The sequence below is a fragment of the Trachinotus anak genome, unplaced genomic scaffold (assembly GCF_046630095.1).
Source record: "Trachinotus anak isolate AG129_WGS33_773 ecotype Australia unplaced genomic scaffold, CSIRO_AGI_Tana_v1 ptg000052l, whole genome shotgun sequence".
Lineage (NCBI taxonomy): Eukaryota > Metazoa > Chordata > Actinopteri > Carangiformes > Carangidae > Trachinotus > Trachinotus anak.
The window spans coordinates 243006-268421 of record NW_027273903.1 but is presented as its reverse complement, the minus strand read 5'-3'; the positions used below and the strand labels follow the sequence as shown (position 1 = coordinate 268421).

General features: G+C 45.6%; 1 protein-coding gene and 2 long non-coding RNA genes across 8 annotated transcripts in view; 2 read left to right on the top strand and 1 right to left on the bottom strand.

The window, feature by feature from the left end:
- The window catches only part of LOC139615445 (LIM domain-binding protein 3-like), a 41790-nt gene extending 20307 nt beyond the window's left edge, over positions 1-21483 (bottom strand). Inside the window, exons 1-3 of one of the 6 annotated variants that reach the window (XM_071473418.1) lie at positions 21142-21182; positions 20808-20909; positions 11039-11233 (exon numbers count right to left, since the gene is read on the bottom strand). In XM_071473418.1, coding sequence (XP_071329519.1) covers positions 11039-11134 — 96 coding nt within the window. In that variant the 5' untranslated portion in view covers positions 11135-11233; positions 20808-20909; positions 21142-21182. Of the gene's footprint in view, positions 1-11038; positions 11234-20807; positions 20910-21141 lie in introns of all 6 variants that reach the window. The other 5 variants (XM_071473416.1, XM_071473419.1, XM_071473420.1 and 2 more) reach the window with 5 other exon arrangements.
- On the top strand, positions 20903-21861 carry LOC139615447 (uncharacterized). Its single transcript, XR_011687375.1, has 2 exons — positions 20903-21125; positions 21763-21861. It is a non-coding gene; the product is annotated as an uncharacterized lncRNA (long non-coding RNA).
- Positions 21862-22146: 285 nt separating this feature from the next.
- Positions 22147-25088, top strand: LOC139615446 (uncharacterized). The gene is made up of 4 exons (XR_011687374.1): positions 22147-23633; positions 23670-24135; positions 24217-24293; positions 24375-25088. It is a non-coding gene; the product is annotated as an uncharacterized lncRNA (long non-coding RNA).
- The last annotated feature ends 328 nt before the right edge of the window (positions 25089-25416 follow it).

The following is a 25416-nucleotide window of genomic DNA, read 5'->3' as shown; positions in this document are numbered from 1 at the left end:
ATTTCCTTGTTTTTATCAGCTCTCTTCATGACAGATGAATTTTTTTTAAATTTATGAATCGATTTTGAATCAGTAGAGATGAAATCATCAGTCCTTCATCCAGAACCACTTCAGGTAGAGATCTCTGACCAATAAACACACACACACACACACAGAGAGTTCTGAGATACACATGAAAAATGTGAACTTATCCTTTAATCCGTTTGTGCGTCAGCATCTGCAGAGAGAATAACAGCAGTCATTTGAACAGACTGCAGGGAAACAGGAGAGGTCTGCAGGATTAACACACGCACACGCACGCACGCACGCACGCACGCACGCACGCACGCACGCACACACACACAGTGATAAAGGTTAAATAGTGCTCTGATTCTTAGCTGTGTTCTTATCTTGCTCTGACTCATCTGGCTGACATTTCCCCTGGATGCGGGTTAATGGACGTGAATGAAACGTCGCCCCCTGGAGACGAGCGGTGAGCTGCCTCTGACAGTGACAGACGGCCCAGTTCACACTCTGCTCAGTTTACTGGTCCAGTTCCAGCTGGAGGAGCTGCTGATGACTGAATGAATCCAGCAGAGCTCAGAGCTGCAGTTTGTGTGGATGAGTTCAGAGTCATCACTGAGCCACTGCTTTTATTAGATTAAACAGCTTTAAGAACTGGACTGGACACAACTGTCTCAAATGAAGGAGGGTCTTGTTGGGGGGCTCTTGTTCATGCAGTGTTAGCAGTAATGCGAACCTTATACTGGACTGTGAGCTGGAAGGCAAAGCTCTCGATTTACCAGTCGATCATCATTCAGAAACTCACCTGGTCGTGAGCTCTGGGTAGTGACTTAAATGATGAGATCGTGGATACAAGCGGCTGAAATTAGTTTCCTCCTTAGGGTTTCTGGGCTCAGTCTTAGAGACAGGGCGAGGAGCTCAGACATCCGGAGGGAGTTTGGAGTAGAGTTTCTGCTCCTTGATGTCAGGAGGAGCCAGCTGAGATGGGTCAGACATGTGGTAATGACGTATCCCAGGCACCTTCCTTTGGAGGTTTACTGGGCACGTCCAACTGAGAGGAAGCCCTGAGTCAGACCAAGAACTCGCTGGCGGGATTACATATCCCCTCTGGCCTGGGAACACCGTGGGATCCCCCAGGAGGAGCTGGACATCTGACCTGACCCCAGATAAAAGGAAGACAATGGATGGATGGATAATATTCACACTGAATCCAACATGACATGAACGTAAACTCCTTCATATCTGTTGGTGCCTCCAAAATCTCCTGTGGGTGTTCATCTGGCTTGAGATCTGGTGACTCTTTGCATATGATTCACATCGTTTTCATACTGATCAAACCATCAGTGACCCCTCGTGTCCTGCGAATGGAGGCGCTATCATCCTGTTTCTCACTTTGAAGGCTTTGTCCTTTAATTTGTCACTCATCTGTTCTTCTGTACAGAGGCGCTGTGGCTTAGATGGTCAAAGCGCCTGTCTAGTAAACAGGAGATCCTCAGACCTGAACCTGGTATTCAGCTATCATGTCCTCCAGTGGTTGACTGGTTTCACAGCACCACATTCAGGCCAAAGCCTTTTTCTTATGTGTGTAAAAAAAAAACCAAAAAACAGACATGAGTGAAACACACAGTGAAGATGGAGAACCTCCTCCAGCTTGAATAACGTGAAGTTAAATCAAACCTTTGACCATGTGTCTGTGCAAAACTTTGAGATCTTAAAGCTTAGACGTTTTACTCAGGACTAAAATTCTGGACCGCAGGAATGACGCTGAGTTAAACCCACTCATATCTTTTCCTATTGATTTCCTAAACATCTCTTAATTTCCATGGCAACAGGGTAAATGAAGACCATGTGATATGACTGACAGCTCCAGAGAAGCCAACTGTTTAACTTTAACCAACCTCTGAACTCACCGTGTACAAACACCACAACCACAAAAAACTGATAGCACATCGCCACAGGAAGAGAGGGGATACTGTGGCTGGATTACAGTAACACACACACTCACACACACGACCTAACTGTAATTCGACTGATTGATGGAACTGTTTTGAACTTGGATTTAAGGGTTTAAGGGTGTGATATCAGATCAGGTCATTAAATATCTTCTGGTCCTGTATTCTTTCTTGGTTTTCTCTCTCTCACCTTCATGCTTCATCTGGAAACATCTCATCCATCCTTGGAGGAACAGCATCTCGTCACAGAGGCGCTGTGGCTCAGCTGGTTAAAGCGCCTAGTGTTGTAGTACTTGGGATCGGTCATTTTCAAGGTCTTGGTCTCGTCTCGGAATCGACTGCATTTTTACTCTGTCTTGTCTCAGTCGAGCTGGACTTGGGATTTTTTCTCAAGACCAGTCGAGACCACAGCTGCAGTGACATCCTTTTTTTTTTTTTTTTTTACAGCAATTGAGTGTGAAACTCCTACATTCAAATGCAACCAATAAAGTTTTTTACTTTGAAAGTTTTAACGCCACCACCCGCCCCCCTAAGTGCCAAGGAGAAGACGAGGGAGAAAGGAGGGAACCGTCTGCGGCCGCAGAGGTGTCCAAATCATCAGTGATACGATTTGCTTATTCAAAACACAAAGAGTTTATTTGCAAATCAAGTGGAAAGAAAAACACTCAGCAGAGCGTAATGTCTGTAAAGCAACTTTAACCGAGACAGCCGGGACCACGTTGAACTGTTATCGTCACCTTGAAAGAAAACATACGGAAAAGTAAGTGTCAAGCTAGCGAAGCTAGCTACAAACACAATATTAATATAGTTAATAAGAAGCTCTATGTGCTCCGTTTCTCCTTTTTTACCATAAGCAAAAGTTTAACACATGACCAACAATTTGTCAGCGCTATTTAATTTCTCAGAAGCTAAGCTAATGTTACAGGTTAGCTTGCTAATGAGCCGCCACTGGCAGATTGTCTTTAAACGTTAGCAGCAAAAGCTACGTTGGAGTTGATCTTTAGCGAAGTTACATTTATAAAACTTAAAAAATGACAGTCACTTGTGTGCTTAGAGAGGATTACGTATAATGTGCAGTTTCATCATTAAACATCCTACTTCACCTGTTTATAAACACTGTTCAAGGTACATTACAAGCCATCATCTGGGATTTGATAATTGGTTGTTGTCTGCCTCTGTCAACTGTGGACAATGGACATTTTAGAAACTTTCTTGGGATTATGGACAGTAAGTACACACCAATCTCCACAGTCTCTCTTACAGTCTGAAGGTAGATGTCCATGTGTGTTTTCATTATAAAGCAGGTCCAGGTTCTATATTGAATGAAGAAGAATGAATAGGAACAAAAGATATTGAATGAACTGATGTCAGCAGAGGACCTGCAGCTAAACAGGAAGTGATATCACAGTCCATGACCCTGTAGATCTGGGCGGTTGATTTGTTACACACACACAGCTGACAGACTGTGTGTGTGTGTGTGTGTGTGTGTGTGTGTGTGTGTCCTTCACAGGCTAAAAACAACCTCCTGCCTGTCAGCAGCTGCAGCCTCTCTCTGTCACTCTGCAGACCTGTGTGAGGCTGCTGGTGAACCCGGTGTAGACAATGTGTGAGTTGTGCGCTGCAGAGAGACATTGTGTTCACTCTTCTTCACATTTCTGCTTCTCATATCACCTGATTAATACAAGTTGCTGCACTGTCCATGTCTCGTTAGCTGAGAAGCTTCAAACCCAACTTTATTTTCTATCTTTGTAGATGTTCAGTGTCTTTGTGATCACTGGACTTTCACTTCAGACACAGGTTCTGGACCAGCCGGGGCCCTGTATCCTGTCACAGGTGGCATGTTGACATAAACCACCAAGTGATCTACAGAAATCAAGACCAGTCCTGATATCAAAGGTCTCTGAAGGTCTGAATCATCAGAGGGTCTGGGTTTAGGGTCCTGGATCAGCAGGATCAGGATCTCTCTGAGAGCTGAGTCAGCCTGACAGCAGGAGTTGATTTTCTGAGCTTCAACACTGTAAAACTTGATTAACAGCTCAGAGTGACGCTCAGATGAAGGAGCAGTCTGGACTGAAAGAGACTGTCCACCATAGGCTACTACATCCAGTAATACCACCTTAAATACTCAGCATCAGGCCTATTACATCAGGTGTACCACCTTAAATATTCTGGATTCCAAGCATCAGTTCACCTGTTTAATGTGAGAACATGTTTCATGTTTTTTCCACCACTGATGAAAAACTACAATTAATATAATGAGGAAGACAGTGATCATCTCCTCTGAGACAGACCATCCTCTCTCAGCTTTAATCCACAGTCTGATGCTAGATTTTCCCATCAGCCGCTGCTGGTTTCAGGTTGGTGCTGCTCCATCAGCCTCAAATCATCCCAGACTGCTGGACCTGAACCCAGACTGATCCCTGAGAGACCTCTGAGCTCATTTCACTCTAAATATATTTAAAAGGCTGAAATGAGGCACCAGCAGAGGGTGGGGGGGGGTCACAGAGGGTAAAACATTCAGAACCATTAATGGATGTGATCTTGCCCATGTCGGTTATTTCGTTGTTGTTTTTTTTATTCTGTTAAAGATCCTGTAAAGCAAATTCACAGATTTGTCTATAAAATCAATATATATGTTGGAGAACTATTCCTGAAAAAACATGTGAAGCATGTGAAACATGTGAAACTTGTGTGGTACTGAATTGTGCAGTTATACCTTAAACTGTGTTTCATCATTTTTGTGTTGACTGTTTTTTGGGCGGGGCCTAAACGGGGTACTGATGACGCACTTGGACCCCCACTTAGCAAACCCCGCCCCTAAAGCTGTAGCGGTATAAAAGCATGGAGTGAACCAGCATCAGTGGTTCTCCTGCTCAGTGTTATTGCTGTTAGCTGAGCCTTCCCTCCAGGCTGCAATACCCACGGTGTGGTGTTATCAGTAATTACAGAATAATGTGTTAATAGATAATCACTTATTCAATCACGACGTTTCCCTTCTTTTCATGGCCAGAAGGATGGTTCCGCTTCATCCTCTCTTCAAATCCCCTTTTTCCACTGAAATTAACGGGTAAGTGGGTTTTTTAAATGCGGGTAAACCTGCTATTAAAAGCCGATACACTCCTTTTCCACCGCCAGTCGAGTCTGTTTGGACTCAGGACACACAATTGCAGGGAGCGATGTCACCTCTGCACTTAGAGCACACACACACAGACACACACACACACACACACACACACACACACACACACACACACACACACACAGACAGTGGAGGGAGAGTGAGCTGCTCGCTGCGCTGCAAACTGGTGAAAGTCTGTCAAACAGTCGGAGCCTCCGTATGAGATGTTTGTGTCTGATTGTGTTTTTAAAGCTCAGAGCTGCAGCTCACTCTGTCACCCCCACCATCAGTGTAGCCGCCGAGCTTCAGGTGTCACGGCGCCATGTTGGACAGGTGACAGGTGCGTGTCTGTGTCCTCTGAGACGTTACAGCAGGGAAAGAGGCGAAAATGAGCGGGTTCACCCGGGTTTGTGTTTATATCAATGCCGATCGGAGCCGGAGTCAATAAATACCCGTGTCTACTGCAAATTCATTTAACCCGGCTGTGAATGCCGATTAAACCCTTCATCATTGCCGAGAAAAACCCGATGTTAGCGGGTCTTAGCAGGTTTTTCGACTAGTGGAAAATGGGCTAAGTTAGCTCCGTGTGTAGCTTATACTGGCGGCATCAAAATAGATAAGGAAACATTATTAGGAGGCACCAGATAAATTTCCATTGTTACGCAGATGACACCCAGCTGTACTTATCCATGAAGCCAGGTGAGACTAACCAGGTAGCCAAGCTTCAGGTGTGTCTTAAGGACATAAAAACCTGGATGACCAGTAACTTCTTACTCTTAAACTCAGACAAAACTGAAGTTATTGTAATTGGCCCAAAACACCTCAGAGATACACTATGTGATAATATACTGACTCTGGATGACATCACCTTGGCCTCCAGTGCTACAGTCAGAAACCTTGGTGTCATTTTTGACCAGGACTTGTCCTTTACTTCACATATAAAGAAAGTCTCTAGGACAGCCTTCTTCCACCTGCGCAATATTGCTAAAATCAGACCCATTCTATGTCTAAAGGATGCTGAAAAACTAGTTCATGCATTTGTTACCTCAAGACTGGACTACTGTAACTCTTTATTGTCAGGATGTCCCAAAAATGCAGTAAAAAGCCTCCAATTGATCCAAAATGCGGCAGCACGAGTACTGACAGGAACTAGGAAACGAGATCACATCTCTCCTGTGTTAGCTTCTCTGCATTGGCTCCCTGTAAAATCCAGGATAGAATTTAAAATCCTCCTTCTCACCTACAAAGCCATTAATGGTCAGGCACCATCGTACCTTGGAGAGCTTATAGTTCCCTATTTTCCCAATAGGACACTTCGCTCTCTAAATGCAGGTCAACTTGTGGTTCCCAGAGTTTGTAAGAGTAGAATGGGGGGCAGAGCCTTCAGCTATCAGGCTCCTCTCCTGTGGAACCAGCTCCCAGTGTGGGTTCAGGAGGCAGACACCCTCTCTACCTTTAAGATCAGGCTTAAAACTGTCTTGTTTAGTAAAGCTTATAGTTAGGGCTGGCTCGGGTATGTCCTGACCCATCCCTTAGTTATGCTGCTATAGAGCTAGACTGCTGGGGGATTCCCATGATTCACTGGGCGCTCTCTCCCTATTTCTGTCTCTCTCCCCCTCTCTCTCTCGATGACCTCATGCCATTAACTTTGTTTCCTTTTCTCTCCCGTAGTTTGTGCTTCTCCTCTCTCTCCCTCTCTCTGTCCTCATTCTGCAGGTATCTCTGCCTCAGGAGCAGCAGGATCCAGATCCACCACTACTCATCATTACTATTAACCACTGTTATCTGTCATCATTATTGATAACACCATGACCTATACAGCTGTTCCTGGTCTTTCTCTCTCTCTCTTTTCTCCTCTCTCCTCCCCCCACCCCCCCTTTTTTATCTCCTCCTAAACCCAACCGGTCGAGGCAGACGGCCGCCCACCCTGAGCCCGGTTCTGTTGGAAGTTTCTTCCTGTTAAAAGGGAGTTTTTCCTCCCCCCTGTCGCCAAGCGCTTGCTCGTTGTGGGAACTGTTGGGTTTTTCTCTATAACAAATTGAAAGTAAGGTCTTGACCTGACCCTGTAAAGTGCCTTGAGAGAATGGATATTATGATTTGACGCTATACAAATAAAATTGAATTGGATTGAATTGAATAAGGTCCAGGGCATCGGACAATTTAGAGCAATTTGTAATGTAAGAATATGTACAACACGTGTGTGTGTGTGTGTGTGTGTGTGTGTACAATCAATACAGCTGTTGGACTCAGTCATGTTTCCTTTCATCATAAATCTGTTAGACCGTTAAGAGATGCGGAAGCTCTCCTGACGGTGGGCGTGGTTTCACTGCCTCCAGCGGACACGCCCCCAGCATTCCAGAGTTGATAATACTGCTTATTTTTCACAAGTTTTAAACCTAATTTTATATCTTTGTCAATATTTTTATCCATTCAAATTTGGCAGGGAGTTTGATATGCCATTTTTCTGTGGTGTGGCAAACTCAGAACTCATATGTTTTTCTGCTTTACAGAATCTTTAACCTTTTCTTTAGATCTGTTCATATGTTCCACAGTGTGTGTTAATGTACTGTTAATGCACCAAACCGCATGTGTTGACATGTGACTCTGCTCCGTCCAGTCTGCGACAGAGACGCAACATGGAGGAAAACTCAAACCAAACTCTTTGCTCAAACACGAAGTGACTGAGAAACTAGTATCAAAGAAAAATGCTGTCCGTCGTTTGAGAACAGGACATCGAACAAAAAACAGTAAAATGTAAACATTGCACAACAGTTTTGGCAACCGAAGGCAACACAACAAATCTATTTCAACACCTGGAGCACAATCATGTTACAGAATATGAACAGACTGACCAGCGCCCAGCAACAAGTGCCTTCACGATGCAGCTGTCGATAAAACAAGCATTTAAAAATGCTACACAATATGAAAAAGATTCAAGAAGATGGAAAGAAATAACTGAGGCCATTTCCTACTACATCGCTAAGGATATGGCTCCCATCACTACAGAGGAGCACAGTGGATTTATACAGCTCATTAAAACCCTCTACAGAAGATACACTATGCCATCACAAAAATATTTTGCATGTCAACATGTCATGAAAAAGTTACTGCTGAACTGAAATCTGTTCTTCACTTTGCAGCCACATCTCATCTCTGGTCAAGTAGGACAATGGAGCCACACTTAAGCCTTACTTTACACAAACATAGACAACGAATGGAAGCTGCGTCACAGATGCCTTGAGACGTCATAGTTTCCAGCAGATCACACGTCATTTCCTGCGTGGGACCTCAGGGAAGAGAACTTATGGCCATTACGACAGACAACAGCACTAATTTTCATCTGTGTGTGTTTCCTTCAATAATTTTAAAATCACAAAGATAAGATATGAACTTTTTTCATTAGAAAAAAATCTCCCAGCTTCCACAGTTGAGCATATTTACAGTACAAACCTTGTCAGTGAACTATGAGGCCAAAAAAAAAATTGTGGTTTTGATTTGAGGTCATAATCGCCCAGCCCTAGTCTAACTCTAGCTTCAGATGATCATCACTATTCTCTCCAACATGAACTTTGAATGTCAAGAAAACATCTTGAGAACAGCTGATCACATTAAACAAACATTTCAGACTGAAGCAGGAAACATGACGATGATCCAGGTGGAACACTGGACTGAGACGGATCAGGTGACACAGACACCGCAGTCTGTCTCAGTCTCAGTCCAGTGTTCCCGCTCTTTTAGCTCTGTGTTTGGTCTCCACCAGCTGCTCTGAGTCTGTCTGCTGCTCAGCAGGTAGAGGACAGAGGCTGATCCAGATATTTGATGAAGACATCTGGAAACACTGTTTTAAAGAGACACTTGTTTCCCTCCAGATCCAGATCCAGATCCAGACCCAGACCCAGATCCAGATCCAGATCAGCTGTAAATACAGGAAAACAGAGTCTGTGTTTTCATCAGAAAACTGATGAATCCATTGGGAACCTTCACCACTGACCCTCATCCACATCACTGCAATCACATTGATTCATCCTCATCTGCTTGTTATCCCACATCTTCACTCCCGCTGACACCTGAGGAAACAATGAACACCGGAGCCCAGAGGCATGATGGGAAGTGTCCATCTTCTCTGGCTCTGTCAGAGCGGCGTCAGTTCCAGAAAATACAGCGTAAATCCACAGAGCGAGAACGGCTGCTGTCACAATGACGGCAGATTATCACCGCATGGCAGCGCACACAGAGACAGAGACACTTCAAACAAAGCCCAGTGTGGTTGTGTAGTTGTTGTGCAGTGTGTGTAGTTGTTGTGTAGTGGTGTGTGGGCTTCTGTTTATTTCTGTCACTGGGTATTAACATATTTGTGGTGAAAGGCTGCAGATTTATGAGTGTGACTGTGTCTAACAGGCTTTTACACACACACACACACACACACACACACACACACACACCCCACTGTCTCCAAAAATGCACAAACATCAGAATCAAACTCCTCAACCCAAAGACTCACACCTCATTCATAACAAAACATGAGTCCATATAATACACACTGTTGTGTTCAGAAACTGTTGAAACACAAACACTGTTGAAACAAAAACCTTTTTGTGTTCTACACAATCTGTCAATCAAACGCACAGCACTCCTCCTCCTCCTCCTCCTCCCACTCTTCGTGTGTGTGTGTGTGTGTGTGTGTGTGTGTGTGTGTGTGTGTGTGTGTGTGTGTGTGTGTGTGTGTGTGTGTGTGTGTACTCAACAGAGTTTGTTAGCTCTGCCCTCTGCACACATCATCATCATCATCACCACCACCCTGCAGCTCTGTATTACAAACCTGAACCATAATAAATATATTTTACTACCTACAAACCTACACCAGGATTCATATGACACAGGAGTCACATGATCAGAGCAGCTCCGCCTCCATTCTCCAGAGTCTTTGGACAAATCAAGTTTTAGAAAACATCTCTACATGATCTGATCTCCTCCTCAAACAGCAGCCGTCCATTAGCAAAATCCTGAGCACAGACTCAACAGAAGAAGAAGCTGCAGGAGTCTGTGACGGACAGCTCAAAATCACAAGAACAAGGGAGTCACACAAACTTTTCTCAGTCATTCAGACCCTGAGCTAAAGCTGATCCCACAACAGCCACAGAAAATCAACCAGCAGAGACAGGGTCAAAGGTCAAAGTTCACGGCATCAGATTCTCCTGACAGACTGAACACAGGAGGAAGAGGAGGAAGAGGAGCGTTTCCTCTCTGTCTATTCAGAGAGACAAAGCTGTGAAACCAACACCAGCTCCACTTTTAGGCTCCGGCTCTGCTTTCCACCTCCCTGATAAATCCTGGCAGCCGGCACAACCTGCAGGGGCCGCAGGGGCCACAGGTCTCACCCTGAATCAGCCACAGATCACATGAAAGAGCTGGAGCATAAAGAACTACAACCAGAACCTGAATCTGGAGCATGATGAACCACAACCAGAAACAAGCTTTAGTTCAAAAGGACGATTCCACTGTTCTGACTCCATTCAGTCAGACTGGGCTTCACAATAAAGCTGCCTTACACGTATTTTTGGGGTCAGCTTTATTTTGACAGTGACGGGAAATGAGGTTAAGGGACGAAGGACACAAGGAGAAGTTCTGACAGGATGCTATCACATCCTGTCAATGACCTGTAGAAGACTGGTGACATGAGTTGGTCTCACCCCCCTCTCCTCAACCCTCTGAACCTAAGGCATCACATGGTTTGTCACACAGAACACCTGGGAACACGTCGTCTGTCACGTTCATCATGACCTGACTTCAACCAGTCAGATCGTGGATCCTGATGTTTTTCACCACCAGTGGAACCAGTTGGTGAATCAAACTGGAACCAGTCAGGAGCAAAGTCTTTAAACTCTTTAGAACTGATGTTACAGCAGCATCTATGCTAACCACTGCTAGCTTCTGCTGTCGACACACCGACTGAAGTGCATCTTACCCTGGAGATGGTCAGTGGCATGTTGAAGTCCTTCCCCCCCTGCAGCCTGAAGCCCCAGGGCCCAGGGCCGGGCAGTGACACGGTGTAGGTGCTCATTCTTCTACACAACTAAAGATCCTCACAAATGGACGACAGTGAGTCTTAAACCCCACAGCAGCTGGAGCAATGGGAGGGAGGGCCGGCGGTGAGGAGCGTCTGAAAGGAGACAGAGAGACGAAGTCAGACAGGTGAAAGACGGAGAAACGCACCTGACATGAAGAAGAAAGCTCAGACATACAAACGCACAAACACACAAACCAGAAGAGTGAGCGAAAGAGTCAGAGAAGAAGAAGCAGAGAGAGGAGACAGACGAGGACCTGCCTGCTCAGACGAGCTGAAGTGACAGCCTAAGAATAGCCACAGATAGCACTGTGGCATTGTGGGGCTGGAGGGGTGAGGAGGGGTGAGGCAGGGCGGGGGGGCTGCAGGGAAAGGAGGGGGGGTGGACTTATATGGTGTGAAAGGGGACACCTGGTATGTGAGGCGCGCCGTGATTCACCGGAGCTAATATAGACCAAGCAGATTCTTCTAGACCCCTCTCTCACCCCCCCCCCCACCCCCACCCCTCCCAGTTACGTCCAGGGTCTCCCTCGGACCCAATCAGGGGCGACACCTGGAAATGTCTCATTATCTTGGTGGTGATAAAGAAACAGAAAAGACATGAGTGAAGTGGCTCCAGTAACTGAAAGGTCAGAAGTCAGAGGTCATCCCACATCACTGCTGAAGGTCCCTACAGCAAGGCAGCACAACACCAGCAGTTATCACAATAGCAGCTGATATTATTTCCTACCAATAATGTAATTGATGAGTCAGCTGATCACGTGATCATCTGACTGCAGCTGCTGAGGGTCGTCTTCTCCTGCTCAGGTGAGTCACAGTAAAACATCTTCATAAAAATAATTAAACAACGTTATTCTGCATCTGTTCAAACTGACAGGAGGATCGTCTGTCGGGGACTATTTTCAGCAGCGGAGTAATCCACATTTGGTGCTGAGAGAGAGAGAGTGAGAGAGACAGATACAGAGAAATACAGAGACAGAGACAGAGAGAGAGAGAGAGACAGAAAGAGAGACAGAGACAAAGACAGAGAGAGAGAGAGAGAGAGAGAGAGAGAGAGAGAGACTTTTTTGACTTTTAGAAAATATTTTATTTCTAGTACATCATCAATCACATCAAAAACCCATCAGACATAAATACTCTAATTAAGATGGCTGGTGAATGTGAGCTCTCCCCGATCAGAAACTCTGCACAGAGCTCGGTCACATCCCCACTGCTCTTTGAAAACATCCACATTCTCTGTGGCCTTGTGGAAGCAGAACTCCAGCCTCAGTCTGGCTTTAACGCTCTGCCTCCACAAGGCCACAACATCACATGTGGGTCCATCCTGCAGTTTGTCCCTGCGTGTCAGGTAGATCGCCAGTTTGGCTTCTCCTATTAAAAAATTTAAAAGTTGGCACTTTGCTTTTCTTTCTTTATTGTATGTGACTCCACCGATAAAAACAGGGGCAGAGAACACAACATTAAAAAAGCTAAAAATCCCAGTTAAAACACTGAACAGCTCAGTGAGTCTCCTGCACTCAGTAAAAACATGAGAAATGGTCTCAGACAGACTGAAGAACGGACACTCATTCACAACACTACTGTTAAAAACAGATAAAAAAGCGTTAGTGGCAATAGCACCGTGTAAAATCCTTCACTGAAGGTCTCCAGTCCGTTTCTTTAGTGGAGGCTTGTAGAGAGTCCTCCACTGTGGACTCTGTCCCCCCAGTATGTCCATCCAAACGGTGGCTGCCCTGTTGAACAGGCCCTTTGTGTTGGTTGCCTTCACGGTGTTCCTGTATATTGTCTGTTTGTCTGCTCTGTGAAGGCTCAGCTTCTTCTGGTTCCAGACTTTTAAGAGAGGGCCACCGGGCTCCTCGGACCCAGGGCTCGGATGGAGATCAGGGAAGGTGTCCGTGGGGTCGGGCTCAGCTCCTCCTCTGCTGTGGCGTAGGAGGAGGCTCCTCTCCTTTACTGAGAGCTTCTGTCTCCAGAGCTCCAGGCTTCTCCTCACCAGCTGGACAGAGTGCACCCCCAGCACAGAGCTCACAGCCTGGGCATCAGTGAGCGCCGGCCCCCCGCCGCATCCACCAGCTGTTTTAAGATGATGGTCTTAGAGCGGCACAGCGCCCCCATCAGCCCAGGCATGGTGTTGCTGCAGACGTCTAGTCTGCCACCGCAGATCAGAGGTTCCTTCAACAGCCAGTGCAGAGAGTCAGACTCTTGAAAGTTTTTCCAATTAAAAAGAGCACAGGATTTAAAAACACCCTGATAAAACGGAGGCAACCCACTTAACTTAAAACATCTTAAGTCAGTTAAAAACAGAGCAGCATCCAGCCCCAGACTGTTCACACGCCTGAATATGCAGCTGGCCACATCCCTCCACACTAAATCAGGCGGCCCTGTCAGATACCTCTGAGCAAACTGTATCCTAAAGGTGGCCGTTCTACTGGCCAGGTGGCCCTGCCCCCCCTCCTCTCTGGATAAAAACAGAACTGACTGTGGCACCCAATGGAAACGATCCCAGAAAAAGTTGACCATTTTTGCCTGGATCTGAGCCAACAGACCTGACGGTGAATCAACACAGGCCAGCTGGTGCCACAGCAGAGAAGCTACGAGATTGTTTAAAACCAGCACTCTTCCTCTGTAAGACATTTGTGGGTGAAGCCCTCTCCATTTTGACAGCTTACCTTACTTTTTCAGTCATGTTTTCCCAATTTTTTTCACTACTTTTTCATTTCCCAGATAGATGCCGAGGTATTTGAGGCCGTATCTCTTCCAGGTCAGGCTTTGAGGGAGAACCAGGAGGCCCTCACCCCACTCACTGACAGCAAGGGCCTCACTCTTCCCCCAGTTCACCCTCGCAGCTGACACAACAGAGAACCTGTCAGTAATGTAGGCTACTGTATCGACATCACGCTGATCTTTTATAAAAATAATGACATCGTCAGCATAAGCAGATAAAACCACATGACTATTAAAACCAGGTAAAAACAGGCCTTGAACACTCAAGTATATTTTGTTGAGGAGGGGTTCCAGGGAGAGCGCATAGAGCATCCCAGACAGAGCGCAGCCCTGCCGGACGCCTCTACGCGCTCTAAAAGGAGCACACAAGCTGCCGTTGATCTTAAGCACACTCTCAATGTCACTGTACAGCACCTGGATCTTGGCTATGAGACCAGCGCTGAACCCAAACCTCTCCATGGTCTTCCAGAGGAATTGGTGTTCAACGTGGTCAAAAGCCTTTTCTTGATCTAATGAGATCAGTCCAATATTTATCCCCAATGAACTGGAGACCTCCAAAACGTCCCGAATAAGGTAGACATTGTCTACCATGGACCTGCTGGGTACACAGTACGTCTGGTCCCGATGGAGGACCTCCTCCATGGCTCCTCTCAGTCAGATGGCCAAGGCCTTGGAGAGGATCTTATAATTAGTACATAGGAGAGACACAGGGCGGCAGTTTTTAATGTCGTGCAGGTTGCCTTTTTTTGGCAGGAGGGTGATGACGGCTCTGCGGCAGGACAGAGGCAGTGACCCGGTGGCGAGGCTCTCGTTGAACACTTCCAGGATGTCCTGTGACAGGATTTCCCAGAAGGCCTTATAAAACTCCACGCTGAGTCTGTCGATGCCCGGGGCCTTCCGGCCCTGCATGGTCTGGAGGGCAGCATGTAGCTTCTGTACCGTCAGGGGACACTCCAGCTGGTCGTTGGTCCTTTCAGAGACCTGTGGCAGCTCAGCACAAAAGTCATTAAACAGTTCTTCATTTTCCTTGTAGTCACTTTTATATAGTGAGGTGTAGAACTCCACGCCTCCCCCTGATCTGGCCTGGTTCAGACAGCTCTTGTGTCTGACAGCAGAGAGTGGATCAGCTTCCTCTGGCCCTGCTTCTTCTCCAAGCCAAAGAAGAAGCTAGAAGGAGCATCCATCTCGGTGATGTCCTGGATTCGGGACCGGACCAGCGCACCTTGTACTTTAGTGTCCAGCAGGTCAGCTAAAGCCATCTTTTTGGTCTTGAGGATTTCAATACATCCTCGATTTCCTGTGGACTCATTCGGATGTTCCAGTTCCACAATCTCAGTCTCCAGATCTCTGATAGATTTGGTGATGTGATGAGTGACATTGAGTGTGTGCTGCTGACATAACATTTTGATCTGAGTCTTACCAAAGTCCCACCACTGCCTTAAGCAGGTAAACTCACCCTTCCTCTGTCTAAAACCAGTCCATAAATAACTAAGAGCTTCTCTAAAACTTTGGTCAACTGCTAAAACTGAATTAAAATGCCAGTAGGCACTTTTAGGTTAAATATTTCTAATAAAAACATGACATAAAACCAAAGCGTGATCTGTAAAACCCACTGGCAGAATCTTACGTTTTAAAAAAATTAAGATGGTGTTTAAAACAATAAAAATGGTCAAGACGAGCTAAAGACATCCTGTCATCTCTAACGTGAGACCATGTGTACTGTCTGCAGCTTGTGTGCAACCTTCTCCATACGTCCACCAGGCCATGGGAGGAGACCAGCTGCTTCAGAGCAGAGGTTAGGGTTAGGGTTAGAGAGGCCGGATGAGGCTCTGCATGGTTTCGATCTAAAATCTCATCTTCAGTACAGTTAAAGTCCCCACCTAAAAACAAATAGTTGAGCCACAATCTTTTAATTTGTCGTTAATGTTTCTAAAACAGAGCTTCCTCTCTGCACCGTTATTGGGAGCGTACACATTGATAAAAACAACAGTAAAATGATCAAACCTGGCTCTGACTAAGAGACACCTCCCCTGGATGACGTGCTCCACAGTCAGTGACGTCGGAGTAAAACCTTTGGAGAACAGGATGCCCACCCCTGCACTGAGTGCAGTGCCGTGGCTAAAAACCACCTCCCCTTCCCATTCTCTACACCAGTCGCCTTCATTAGCACCGTCACTGTGAGTCTCTTGTAAAAAAACAACATCCATCTTTTTGAGTCTTGCTGCTTCAAACACGACAGCTCTTTTCTTAACCTCTCTGGCCCCATTGATGTTTAAACTCACCACTTGAAAGGTGTCCATAAAAGGTGAGGGATTTAAAACAGTACAAAAAACAGTCAATAAATTATATAAAATATAAAGCAGTGTCTTTCCCTTCATCATTAACAGATTTCTTTTTTGACTTTAAGAATCAGTTTCTTCAGTCTGAACACTTCTTGATCAGTAAAGTCTGATTCGGCTTTATTCCTGACGTGATGTCTGGCTGAGGTGTAGAACATTTGTTTATCAGGAAAATAATGTTCCAGATTCACACCTTTCATGTTCTTGGTCTCCTGGAGGAACGTTTTGAGCACTTTGGCTGAATAAGCCTTTTCTTCCTGACTGGCTGATTTCTGAGTGTGATACAGATCACTGTCATCAGAGACACAGCCTTCACTGTCACTGCTGTCTAACTGCTCCACTGTCCTACCTGTCTGTCTGCCTGCCTGTCTACCTGTCTGTCTACCTGTCTGTCTGTCTACCTGTCTGTCTACCTGTCTGTCTACTGCTCTTCGCCCTGACATCTACATTTCTATCTCTGCTGCGGCGCTTTAGTGGGACTGACGTGCACGCAGCCTCTTCTTCTATCATCTCCACAGCTTCACCTGTCTGTTCACCACCTGCTTCACCTCTGTTCTCCTCTTCATCCTCCTTCTCACCCACCTCACCTTCCTGAACTTCAGTTTCCTCAGTTAAGTTACCTGTCTCACCTCCCTGTTGTCCACTCACTCCACCTGTCTCACCTCCCTGTTGTCCACTCACTCCACCTGTCTCACCTCCCTGCTCTTTGAGCCTACAGCGCCGTCTGCAGCTCTGCTCTGCTCAGACCTGCTCGGACCCTCGGTACCGGCACCGGGCCTCACGGCGCGGGGTCCCGCAGCGATGGAGCTTTTACTTCGTGTCCTTCTTCTCCACAACCGAAACATTTCATCAGTGCTGAAGCAGCAAAGAGCTCATAATCAAAGTCATCGACTCTGACACGGAAACAAATATTTAAATCCTCATCACGGTCGTTCAGGATCAGGTGCAGGTGTCTCCGGGGGGAGACGACGTGTTTGAGCAGCGGAGATTTACATCCAATCAGGTCTTTTTTTCGATCACCTCTCCCACAGCCAGGGTGATCTGCTCCACGGTGTGCGGAGACCCGGCGCCCACTTTGATGCCGTGTCTCCGGGTCAACCGGGAGAAGTCGCTGCTGCTCACCACCATGGCGTCAGACGCCACCTGGCCAGACAAAGGCCCGGCCAGAGAAACACACACAGCCCCTCAGAAAAAAACTAAAGAACCCTACAGAACACAGAACCACACTTAACACAACTACACCAACAAGAGAGACAGACAGAGAGAGAGAGAGACAGAGAGAGACAGAGTGAGACAGACAGAGAGAGACAGACAGAGAGAGAGAAAGAGAGACAGAGAGAGAGAGAGAGAGAGAGGCAGAGAGAGAGAGATCTGTGTCAGGGAATTCTCACCTGTTGTTAACACCTGTCAAAACAACCATTAATATGACATGTGTGTTACACTTCACAAAGTTCTGACTCATCACTGCTGCACATTATAACACACACACACACACACACACACACACACACACACACACACACACACACACACACACAAGCGTGCACGCACACAAACACACTGACACACACATTTCTCTGATATCAGCAGTGCATGATCAGGAATGAGGGAGAGGTGTGTGTGTGTGTGTGTGTGTGTGTGTGTGTGTGTGTGTGTTTGTGTGTGTGTGTGTGTGTGGGGGGGGGGTTGTTGAACAGTTTGTTCATTTAAAGACAAATTTTTATCTGATGTTTCAAATTATTTAACTAAAACAAAAATCTGTTTTAAAATGTAAAACATTAAATGTTAATTTGATAAATTCATTTAAAATATGAGGTGAATTCACAGACAAATGATCACAAGTGTGTGAAAGAGACAGAGCATCAGCATCATCACTGATCATCAGCATCATCACCAACATCACAAACATGATGGTCCAGGTGTTGTGGTGTCTGTGTCACCTCGGCACTGATACCTTGACTTCAATACAGGTTCCTGAATCAATTTCAACAACAACAAAAATACATTTGAGGCAGATTGTTAAGAGAAAAAATAAGATAACTGCTGTTTAGCCAGGACAAGTCAACGGACAAACACAAGCTAATGACTGTATATTAGATAAAGTTGGTCAGTTACTGTCAGTCTTAATGCATTTCACCTTTTGATTTACCAAGCTAGCTATAATGAGCTAAAAGAGGAACTCAAACAATATTCCAGATGTTACATCCTAGTTTGTCATTGGCGCTGCATCCATGAATAAACAGTGTGAAGTTTGAAGTGCATCTGAGTCGTCAACAACAACACCAACAGCAGCAGCAGCTGTGGATCAATCACAGTCAGGTGTCCAGTGACCTGCCTGATCAGAAAGTCCAACTGACCGACAACAGCAGGAAACACTGAACCATCATCAGCACCAAGATCCAGATGACAACATCTGGAACCAGAGCACGTCAGTCGACCCCCCCTTCATGAGAACAAATGGAGCTGGCTTTATAAAGAATGAAAATGTTGGGGTAAAGGTGTGTGTGTGCAGGCAGCAGCGCTGATCCCAGATCAGCCTCTTACATCACCTGCTAAGTTTAGACGTCTTTGTCACGGGCAGGAATCAGAAGAGAGTGCTCCCAGCATGCATCTGGACAAGCTGCTTAAAGTTATGTTTCCTACAAACACACAAGTAATTTCTGTTCTCATGTAGTGAATCTTTGAACCTCCACATTCACTGGCCCAGTCTTCATCTTCTCTGGTGGATGAACCGTTCTGTCAGACCCATCTGAGGGATTAACTGTTGGTCATCTGCAGTTTGAGTTGTGTATCAGTGAAGCACTGATGAAAATACAAGGACACACATAGTCCATGTCTGCTGGGCGGGGGGGTCATCACATTGTGATGAAGATCAGCTGTTTCTCCTCGTTAACTTTCACATGATGTTTTTATAATAAAGACACATGATGAGTGAAATAATCAGTCGACACCATGACTGAGTGTTTTCACCTTGAGCTGTAGTGAACCAAGGGATTCATATGTCATAGAACCTAAGGAACCAATCCTGTTAACTTGTGGGGACAGGGGGCGGGGCTAAATACACCTGAAACCTTGTCAGTACAGAGAGTCAGCATTAGCATTAGCACAACCACTAACACTGTGTCAGCCACTGCCAGTTACAAGCTAACAAACAACATAAACAAATAAAAGATGCTAACTACACTAACGGTTCTGATCCGGCTACTAGTCTCTGATTCTGGTCTCAAGAGACTCTTCATCTGAGTCCTGGTCTGACTGAGGCTCCAACATGAGGCTGAGTCTCTCTGATGCTTCCTCCTCTAACCATCTTCATCCCCTCTGCTCTTTCACCTGGACACCTGGAGCCAGCAGGTGGTGGGCGGGGCCAAGGCCTGGTCCAGGTGTCTCAATGGCCCTGTTCAGACATGGAGCTGAACACTGGTGATCCAATCACCAGTGTTCAGCTCTTAGTTCTAGTTTTAACTCACCCAGGACCCATTAGAGATCCGATCTCTCAGACCAAATTCTGAGGTGGTCTGGACCACATGTGGCCACATTCTTTTAACAGTGTAAACATAAATGTGTCCTGGACCACACTGAAAGACCGCCTCCTCTACTGATGTCCTCTGAAGGACCACCTCCTCTATCAACGTCCTACATTTCAGTGTAGAGCTGAGAACAGAGCAGTGATTTGTTCAACCTTTCATTCACACACACACTAACACACATACACACATACACACACACACATACTTGTACTTCCATCTTTGTGAGGACACTCGTTGACATAATGCATTCCCTAGCCCCTTACCCTAATCTTAACCATCACACCTGAGAGCCTAACCCTGACCCTGACCCTAACCTTAACCTAAACCTAATTCTAACCATAACTCTAAAACCAAGTCTTAACCCTCAACATGTGATTTGAAGGTGTCTCAAAAAGTGAGGACCGGCCAAAATGTCCTCACTTTCCCAAAATGTCCTCACTCTGTTAGTAAAATACTTTTTTTGGTCCTTACTATGTAGCAAGTACAAGTACACACACACACACACACACACACACACACACACACACACACACACACACACAGGAAGTGATCTGATCACAGGTGTCACTGAGACCCATGTTTGATCAGGTGTGAACAGGGATGATCAGGAAGTCAGAGTAGATGAGCCTCAGACCAGTTTTTCTGTGAAAACGTGAAACTAAATATGAATCAGAGCAGAGGATTTTATAGAGTTTAAAACACGTCTGGAGACAAACTTTAACTGATTCTTTATAAAAATAAATTGTTAAAGTCTTGTAAAAAAAAAAATGTACAGAAGCAACTGCTATAACTGATCTGATTAATCCTGTTGAAACCTGATGAGATCTGATGTTGAGATGTTTCACCTCTGAAGGTTTGAGTCTGTGATATTGATCAGAGTCAGGAGACATTTCATGTTTCTCCTCAGCTGGGCTCCAGAGCCACAGACTCTGAATGTAGTAAACTTCAGCCTGTGAGCTGATCAGTGATCGATGATCAGTGATCCATCACTAATCAGAACTAAACCCATCATCAAACTCAAACCTCACATCACAGCTGATGACAGTTTCTTCTTTACACACACACACATGTTGTGTTCACCTCGTCTCTCAGGTGATCTGCAGACACCGCCCACCTGCTGCTGCCTCCAGCACTCTGTTCCGCCCAGCAGGGCCACCCCGCGCAAGAAACCCAGTAAACACCCTGAAAACAGAATAAAGTGACTCATGAGTTTAAACCGAGCAGGTTTCACGCCTGAGAACCGACAGAGACCCGCAGCAGCTTCCCCGGGTCAAACCCGCCGCCGGCGTTGAGGGCCGGGCGGGCGGTGCAACTTGTTGCCGGCTGGTGGTGGTGATGATGATAAAGAGATTAAACAGCACAGAGCAGATGAAGGCGCGAAGAAACACTTTGTAACAGGTAGAAGGGTGAATACCTGCCACCGCTGTTTCTGCCTGCGGCTCCGTGAACCGTCACGCCGACCGGGACTGTCTGCGGTCCGTGATCCGGGAATCCTGCTCCGGTCCCCGGGCACAGAGCAGGAGGGAGGCCGCGGGGGAGGAAGGGGGAGGGGAAGAAGAGGGCGGTGGATTTTCATTAGCAGGGTTTTCATTTAAAGAGGCAGGAGTCCTGAGTCCGGGGTCCAGATTCCAGAGTCCGGCAGGTGGAGACACTGAAACTGTTCAAATAGTGAACTTTAAAAAGAGGAGGTCTCTGTAGAACTGACAGTAACTGCTGATTAAGACTTTAAGGTCACTTAGTGTTGAGACCTGCTGCGCCTTCATAATAAAACACATGTAAAGAAAAGTAAAGAAACTTCCAAAATAAAGCGCCTCATATCAACACAATAAAGAAACAACACCACTTGTTTAAAAGCTAAATGAATGATTAATGCTCCAGAGTCTCTGCGACATCAGATAAAAAACAAAATTATTTACAACAAAATTAAAACAAAACAAAAAAAAATCTAACATTATAAATAAAGGTGCTCTGATCAAAATACATGTAAATAAATTGTTGGTGCAATCGCTCTTCAAAAAGTTCACTCTGTCACAAGGTTTCCTAAATCAGGCGTTTGAGCTGCTCGGGCTGTGAACACCGTCACCTGTGGACGTAACCAGATAAGACCCAACACATCTAGAAGGTGCGACGGCAGGTAAGGCCCAGACCTGACCACCAGCCACATCATGTTCTGGTATGACAGTTACACGCTGTAATAAAGAATGAACTAGTTAAACTTGATCATTTGTAACCTGGCTGCCTTAAAATGTTGAGTCAGGAAAACAAACAAATTTCAGTTGTTTGATTTCCTTCAACTTAGAATCAATAGTTGGGACAAAATAGTCCCATCAGCTTTATTCAACAAGTTTTTTAGTGCCACATTTCAAGTTGTACAACAACAAAAAATATTTATAGATACATATTTTAGTTATTTTGACAACAGAAGTTGACTTAACTTTGAAGTTCAAATGAAAAATTTTAGTCTAATTAACACATGTGCATGTGCAGTATTATTCAACCCCCACCTTCAGTACTTTGTGGAGCATCCTTTAGGTTTTATAACTTCTAACAAACGTTTTCGGTAAGTGCTGAAAGGCTTCTTACACCTGTCGATCGGAATCTTTGCCCATTCTTTACGTGCAAAAGCCTCAAGATCAGTGATGTTTGATGGCTTCCGTGCTGCAACTGCCCTCTATAAATCCCACCAAAGATTTTCAATCAGATTTAAATCTGGTGACTGAGAAGGCCACTCCAGGACCTTCCAGGATTTTTTCCTCAACTAAGCTTTGGTTGACTTGGAGGTGTGCTTGGGATCATTGTCTTGCTGGAAAGTCCAATGATCACCAAGGTTTAATTTGTCAACAGAAGGCATCACGTTCCTCTTTAAAATGGCCTGGTATTTCTGGGAATCCATGATGCCAGGTACACGATCAAGATTGCCAGTTCCTGCTGCAGAAAAACAGCCCCACATCATCAGTGACCTACCTCCATGCTTGACCGTGGGGATGGTATTCTTCTGGTCATAAGCCTGGCCTTTCACATGGCAGACATACCGCTGGTCCATATGTCCAAACAGTTCCAGATTGATTTCATCAGTCCATAGAACTGTCTCCCTCAACTCTGTAGTCTTATCCAAACTCCTCCTTGCATATTCTACTCAACTTTTGATGTTCCTTGTGGTCAAGAGCGGAGTGCGTCTTGGAGTCCGGCCATGAAGTCCTTGTTTATTCAGTGAACGTCTTATAGTTGCCACTGAAGCACTTGAACCAGACTTCATCAGATCATCCTGTAGGTGTCTTGCAGTCACTCGGGGGTTTCTCTTAGTTGTCCTGACTAAGGACCATGGTTGAAATTTTGGGCTTTCTTCCATGACCAGGCAGGTTTGCAGCTGTTCTGTAAGTTTTAAACTTCCTTATAATGCTCCCAATGGTGTCTCTTGGAATGTTAAATGTTTTGGAAATCTTCTTACACCCAAGGCCCTTCAGGTGTGATGAAATAATCTCCTCTCTCAGCTTTTGTGGAAGCTCCTTTGTCTTTCCCATGATTGCAACTCACCTTGAATACCTTCATGGGCGGGCTTTATATATGCATCACAGCCAAAGCAAATGAAGGATTGTTATAGAGTTGCCAAAGGCTTAATTATGTTTCAACTCCACTTTAGGCCATAAAAACTGCCAGAAAGCTTTGAAAACAACAATATTATATAGGGGTTGAATAATTGTGACATGGCGATCTTAACAAAATATACTGTTACACACAAATACGACATCATGCATTTTCTGTGTTGATTTTATGTATCACTCAACTCATAAAGGAGTCATCCAAAGCAGAATCTTGCTCTTTGAAAAAACTTAAATTGATAAATCCTTAAAATCTTTGGGGGGTTGAATATTTCTGATTGCAACTGTATGTTAAAAGACCGTCAGTGTTGTAGAGTCATTAACAACATCTTAGCTTGTGCAGAACGATGTGCTCCTCCACAGCAACATCAACTGTCTTTTTCTAGTAACTCCTGCTTCCCCCGTCCTCTGCAACACCTACAAGTTCATCGTCCACGCCTTTGTAGCCTCATCTGCCAAATTAAAGAATAATTAAGTATAGAATGATTAAACACATGTGGCCGGAGCACGGCTTACTCCTCCTCACAGTGGGGCGCTGTGTCACCCTGTGGCACTGATTTGTGGGCGGGGAGCGCACCTTTATATATAGGGGCCTGGGTACACCTGGCGCACTCTCTCTCTTCCTGTTCCGCTCGTCCGTGGTGGTGGCTGTAGCCTGGAGTGGCGTGGTGAAGCCGTGTGGCGTGCTGGCACCAGAGCGTCTTCAGCGTTTTGCCATAATAACGCACGTTCAGCGCAGTGCGCGTGCCCAGCATCGGTGCGTCTTTGGCGTGTCGCCAGAGCGACGCACGCTCTCCTTCGGCGCACGGGTAAGGGGCATTGGCGCACACTGCTGCTTTCTCTCCCACTCACGTGTTGACTGTTTGGTGATATGGCTGTTTCTGCTACAGTGTGGCGGACTGCTGGAGTCACGGGGCTAGGCTGCCCTGCTGGGGGCCGGTCGGCGTTGTGGCGCGGTCTCCACGTGGTAAGTCGTCGTCGTCCGCCTCTCGTTTCAGCCTGTTATGCTGCTCCCGACTGATTGTTTTGTCCTGCTCTGTTGTCCTAGACCTCTCGGCGCTCTGTAATGCCCTGCTGGTGAGGCCCAGAAACTATTAAAGCCACCATTTCCTGGACCCACTGCTGTTTTGGCTGCGTTGGTTCATCCTGACTGTTTTGGCTCACTGAAGCCGTTTTGACTCCTCAGCTCTTCTGAGCTGTGGGGAAGTGACGTACTAAGGCTCTTCACAGAGCTGGTGTCAGGGCCTATTGCTACTTTAAGGATTCTGTTTAGTTCATTAATCAACCTTGAAAAGATTTATTTTGTATTCATTTGTTTAATTTGTTGAACATTATTGACTGTTTGTTTGTTGTTTAAGGAACATTATTTACCTTTGTTTGATGGTTTGTTTCGTTGTTTTTAATTAAAGTATATTGTGCGTGTGTGTGTAAGAGTGTTAGGTAGCAATTAAGGGCCATATTAACTGGGAGGCCAGTTTTATAACTTGCTTTCTTGTCTTTGTGGACAGGTGCGGAGGGCCAGGCGGCGACCCAATTCCTGGTGGTGGTATTTTCTTCACGAACCCCTTGTGGGTGTGTGTGGTTGCAGTGTCACGGGTGTTTTTGGTTAGTTATTCCTCCCCCTTGATTTGATTTTGGGCCGCCGTAGCCTCCACAGCCCTGTTCATTCCGCTCTGTGGCCCCAGTACGTAATTACGAGCCAGTACTGTTCAAGTGATATTTTAATTGGTTGTAAAATAAACTATTTTTCTACTTTTCCAAATACGTCTCTGCCCGTGGTATACGCACCTGTGTATAGTAAATTTAACCATCTCATATAAACTATCTCCTGGGGCGAAACTCCCCAGGTGGCGTTGTCGGTACACCCTTTTCCACCCCTCCACTCGCCACACATGTACAGTCACTATAACAAACTTCTTCATTTCTACCCTCTGTATGTAGAGACACATGCAGACGCAGCATTATGATACGCTCTAACACTATGACACAGTGCCAGTTTACCTCAATAGGAAAATCCTACTCTTAGAAACTTATACAGTCCTCTGTATAAACTTCCATGTGTAGTAATAACAAGTAGTGAATTATTTCAT